Source organism: Anastrepha obliqua, chromosome 6, assembly GCF_027943255.1.
Source record: "Anastrepha obliqua isolate idAnaObli1 chromosome 6, idAnaObli1_1.0, whole genome shotgun sequence".
Lineage (NCBI taxonomy): Eukaryota > Metazoa > Arthropoda > Insecta > Diptera > Tephritidae > Anastrepha > Anastrepha obliqua.
In genome coordinates, this window is record NC_072897.1 from 54,099,282 (window position 1) to 54,105,281 (window position 6,000).

General features: G+C 34.3%; 1 protein-coding gene across 1 annotated transcript in view; it reads left to right on the forward strand.

Moving 5' to 3' along the window:
- The window catches only part of LOC129250538 (voltage-dependent calcium channel type D subunit alpha-1-like), a 132,578-nt gene extending 128,968 nt beyond the window's left edge, over positions 1 to 3,610 (forward strand). The window contains exon 12 of the mRNA XM_054890157.1: positions 3,170 to 3,610. Within this exon, the coding sequence (XP_054746132.1) occupies positions 3,170 to 3,610 (441 nt within the window). The remainder of the gene's footprint in view (positions 1 to 3,169) is intronic.
- Positions 3,611 to 6,000: the final 2,390 nt, after the last annotated feature.

Genomic DNA, 6,000 nt, shown 5'->3' on the forward strand with positions numbered 1-6,000 from the left:
CATCGAACTCTGCGCCAATTTTCATCCACATGTCCTTTTTTGTCTTGAATTGCTTGAAGGGACCAATGTCCGGCAAATAGGAGGCGTATTTATCCAGCAGAAGTCATACTACCAAAAAGGATCGTTTAAATAATTAGCATTTTTCACTTTTTTACATTTGATAGAAAAGTCAAGACATTCTCATTTTACCTGTAATTGTTTTGCTGCTAATAGGACTTTCTTCATTAGCTAGCATTCTTTTATTTTTTTATTTTAAACTGTCCACCAAAAATTTCTGCAATTCGTTGTCCGATTAGCGCGCGAAAAAACAGCTGATTGCATTTCAGGGTTACAGTTTGTGTTCTTTTATAAATGTGAAGGGCTGCAGTGAACCTTAAAAATGGTGGCAGTTTCACAGGGTGAAGTGCGACTTTGAATAACTTTTGTACGTCGGCATGGCAACATTTTTGTGTAGAAACGAAAACGCTATAAGCATCGCAGTTTTGTACTTTTATCTGACTCGACGACACACGATACAAGTGCGGTGTACATTATGCAAGAAATGGTTGTGCCAGAAATTAAGAAATTCTGTCCAAAAGTCAAAAGAATTATTTATGCTACTGATGGTGCTAAACAACACTACAAAAATAAATTTCAAATGATGAATTTGATGCATCAGTGGTTTTGTCATGCAACTGCCCATGGCAAAGGTGCTTGTGATGGTGTTGGCGCTATCGTGAAAAGAGAAGCCACACGGGCTAGCCTGCAAGCTCAACCATCAGAAGCGAGGTTTATATAAATATGCGGAGACTAAATTCCCAAACATTAAATTCTTTCATTACATTTCGACAAAGCAATGCATTCTAAAATGCAAAAGAAACTTGTAAAAAGATTTTCAAAGGCACCAAGCGTCACGAAAATACAAAGTGGACATGCATTCATTCCTATAAGCAATCATCAGTTGCTAGTAAAACCTGTACTCTGGTGCAGTGGACAACCTTGCTGTCATTAATTATTGAATTTAAGTAAATTTTACCTTTTTTGACAAAAAAGATAGCTCAGAAAAGGTTTTAAGGTTGTGAAAATTTACAACATATTTAAAAATTAAAAAAATCTTAAAAACAAAAAAAAATTAAAATTAAAATAACTAAAAAAAAAAAGTAATGCGGGCTTCACTGGTCACACTGAAGACAGTCTCAACCCTGAAAACGCAGAGAGCTTATCTACATGTTTAATCTATTACATGAAATTTTTAAATTTTAACTCCAGATTCGTAATGAACGACACCGAAAACCCTTTTAAGGAACGGTTTCAAAAGAATTTCATCAATTTATTTATTTTTGGCCGCCATATTGGATCCGCTATTTTGAATTCTTGAAATATGACTCCAGAATCGCAATCAGCGACCCCAAAAACCCTTTTAAAACAGGTTTCAAAAAAATCGAAATAATTTTTTTATTTTTGACCGCCATATTGGATCCGCCATTTTGAATTAAAAAAATCTGACTTCAGATTCGTAATCAGCGACCCCAAAAACCCCTTAGAAATACTTTTTAAACAAATCGAAATAAATTAATATTTTCGGCCGCCATATTGGATCCGCCATTTTGAATTTTGGAAATCTGCTTCCGAAATCGTAATCTGCGACCCTAAGAACATAAAGAATCAGTATTACTTTTTTTTCATTGCTCCTGGTTTTCTTAGGAGCACACAAGATTTTAAATAAACTCTCATTTTTAGTCAGCTTAGACGCCATAATTTGGACGCCATATTGAATTTCTCAATGGGCCAGACGGCTTTCAATAGTGGACATTCAGACGATCATTTTGAGACCTTGGACTTCAAAATCGGTCCCATAGAATTTTGGACCGGCTAGTGTACCGGTTGACGTGGAACGTCCCATATATAATATGTATACTAAACAAAAAAGATTTAATAGCCTATTTTAATAATAATTGAATTGAGCAACTTATAACTAACTGGAATCCATTTAGCTTAGACCTAACTATAATATAGATAACTCTTAGTTAACTTCCAAATAACCAACTTGAAGTTAGTTGTAAAATCATGTAGAGTCGGACAATTGACCACTGCCTAGTGCATAGCAATGTTAAAATAGTTAGTTTGCTCCATTATAAAAGAGTTAAGAATCAATTATTTCTAATTGCGAAATAGTTAGATTAAAGTGCATGAAAAGTAAATTTCCGGGAGGTTTGTATCTTTGGATCCGCTAAGTGGTGCTGTGATTGATACATCCTGAAAAATTATATACATGGTTGGTAAATGGTAAATCGTATTTGGATCATACTTCATAAAAATAAATGCTTCTAAAAAAACTATAACTATACTTCTATGGACGAGATACTCAGTAAAATCAGAATAGGTTCCAATTACCTAAAAAAAAGTGGCGCTGGAGTCGATATATTTGTAGAAATCGTGGTAATGTCTAATTTATCAAAGCTCAGGGTATTTAGTAGTGCATACGTACAAACCGATTTCGTTCCCTCTTGGATATGATATCCGATATGAAATGAGAAGCGTTGAAATACATATATCACAAGGCCCATTTTAATCTCGGTGAAAGTGACTAGTTGTAGATAACAGGTAGTTTAGTTATTTTTTTATAAAAAATATAAACATATTCCGGTCTTTGTGGGGAATAGATGACCAAATGTGTAGTCAAAGATGACAATTCTAATTCTTATTTTGTTCGTAGGTTTCACCCTGAAATTAATTTTGAATTGCATTTTATTTATTATATTGATTATTTGTGTACTCATATTATCATAAAATATTTTACTCTAAAGACTAATCAATAACACGGGGTTACATGCACAAGGGAAGAAGGACTAAATTAATATTGTTTTCGGATATAAGAAACATTTAGATAGACAAAAAACTTGTTTTGTTAAGCTAAACCATAAATATAATATTTCGCGTGCTTAGCCTCGGTTAACTTTTAGCAATATATTGCTTTCGAGGTAACTCCAAATTTAAGCAATTCCTCATCCTAAGTTACTGGAATGAAATGTCAATTTTCGTTGACTTGACTTTTGAAAGTTAGTTTTATATACTTTTGATGTTTTACTGCCAATGTTTGAATTACACTCTAATATGTCCAGCTATTACGACTCCCAACTAATCAACCAAAGAGGCGGAGATTATTAATTGCGAAACGTTTATTTTCCAGCGACACCATACTCTTTTTGGTACTGTGTGGTCATCCTTCCGGCGACATGGTAACAGTTTTAGACATGACCGAAAAAATCAAAAAACGCAACTTAATGGAAATGTTAGCGGTGCCGAATCAACACCAGTCGGGACAAACTCTTTTGAAGCGAATGCCATGTACGACGTCAATCGCTGTAGTGTAGCTGATAGTATAAATCATATAACAAAAAGTCTTATGCAAGCACGTTTCGGTTCTCAACCAACCGAAAGTAGTGGCAGCAATAACGCTGATTACCATGATTTCAATGTTCGTGGTGAAATGCGAACTTTTAGTGAAAGCATCTCCATGCGTCCACTTGTAATGAATAGCGGCAACGACGGCAGTGCAATGATTACTCCGACTTCAGGGCGTATCTCTATCCAAGGTAGTCCAATAGCTGGTGCAGAATCCTATGAGTGAGTATGTAAACGCTTTATTTATATTATTATACATACATACAAATATGTATGTGAATATCGGTATGCATATGTACATATTATTTAATATTTTGTTAATTAATTTTATTATAATAAAAAAACGCTTTATCGTACATACTCAGCGTTCACCTTTAAAACAGGTTTTTGAAAAGATAAATTAATTTTATTTCGAAAAAGGCATGTTTTTTATCTAAAAGGCGATCAATTTAGAGGTATCGGATTTAAATTGAAGTACAATGACGAAAATTCAAATTGATTGGGCAATCTTTATTATTTTTGTGTAGAACCATTCATGATATTTTCGCCGCAACGGCGCCGTAATTCGGCCATCCATAAGCACCAATTTTAAATGACTCGTGGAAGGACTTCGATCGGTATCTCGTGAATAACTTTAGTAATGTTAGCTTCCAATACCTCAATCGAAGCTGGTTTGTCTACAAAGCATTTAGACTTCACATACCCCACAAATAAAAGTCCAAATGTGTGATATCACACGATCTTGGTGGTCAATCCACTGGTCCGAGACGAGAGACTACGACGCAGTAAATCCATTGTTTCACAGCTTGTATGGGAAGCAGCGCCATCTTGTCGTTTATCATGGTACGATAGCGCTTGCCATTCACTGTTACATTGGCGCCAACCTCGTCTCTGAAGGAATATGGGCCGATGATTCCTCCAGACCATAGGTCGCACAAAACGGTTGTTTTCAGTGACATGTTCTTGAATGGCTTCGGGTTGCTCTTCATCCCAAATACGTAAATTCCGCTTATTGACGTAGCTATTAAAACAAAAATGGGCCTCATCGCTGAACGCCATACGTTGACTTGACGGCGCGATGAAAACTTTTCACAGAGCGTCGATTTTCGTTATGCAATTTTATGATTTTGAACATTGTTGAGACGTAAGTCTTTCCATGATGAAATGTCAATGAATACTGAAAAAAATTATGTATTTAGTTTGACAGTAATCACGTCAAAAAGACCCTATTGGTTAAAGAGACTCCAATCTGATTCCCCTTTTTATAGTGTACTTAATTTAATCACAGATACAAAATTATATTTACGCTCAACATATTTATACTGAGAAGTACAAATATACAAATTCGAAAAATACATGCCATGTTAGTTCTTTGTAGTCTGTAAGAAACCTTGCATTTCTAGATTTGCTATATGAATAAAAATAAATTAATAAAAGGAATAATTGTACATCCGTAAAATGCTACAAGTTTTGAAGTAATAAACATAGTTCTTGAACAATGGGTCCGTTAGGAAAACAGTGAACTGAAGAGGAACGCCGGCTGATAGGTAAATTGCATGAAGAGGGAAAAACTTTCAGAGAAATCGACAATTTAATCAAAATAAAAATACATAATTAGAAGATACAAAACTGGCTCTACGATTATAAATAAAAGCCGCCTAGGCCAAAGGAAGAAACTTAATGATCGCGAAGAACACATGATTTTAAACTAAACTAAAAGAAGTTCCTCTGTATTAGCCGTAGGACTTAATTAAATTTTAAATGAAAATACTAAAAAAGTGAGTTATAATGAAACTGTTTGAAATGTGTTGAAAAAAGCATAACTTCCAGGTGCAAATTTCGCGTAATAAGCCTTTTATTAATCCGAGAAGCAAGAATGAATTTGTATCGAATAATACGAAGGATACTGTGCATGGAAATGGTTCTGCGATAGTGTGGGGTATGAAAAATGCAGATGTCGGCAATAATTATTTTGTGGAAGGCAATATGGATAGATTTTAGTACCTGCATATCCTTAAAGCTGATGTTAGATAAACCGCCGAATAATTGGCGACTCGAAGCAAACTTTCATTGTGATAAATGAACATGTAATAAAAGGATCAGAAACTAAATACCGACAAGGGAGTTTTTAAATATTTTTAAGGACACTTAATTTTGAGCGATTACTATTTTAGATCTGAATTCTGGGATTTTTTTGTTTTTCTTTCCCAGTATAAAAGGGTTGAATGTAAGGATAATTTATTTATGCGAATAAATGGAGTAAATTCTACCTAAAAGACAAATAGTCGTTTTCGAAATTTAATTAATGTGGAACAGTGAGTATGCACGATTACACGATCGAGCCACGTTGTCCGCTTGATCCAGGATATGAATGCCGTCAACTTAAAATATTATTAATGACAGAAATAGTTTTTTCAAATAGCGATTGCCCTTCGGAAGGAAGTGACAAACCTCCGAATGTGATTCTACCATGAAATAAGCTTCTCATAAAATAATGCAGAGTGGACATAAAACTGTATTAAAGAAAATTGGAGAAATAATTTAAAAAATATAAAATTCGTTCCCCACACATCTAGCTGGATTTCTTAAAATACTAATAAGTAGAGTAAAACCTGT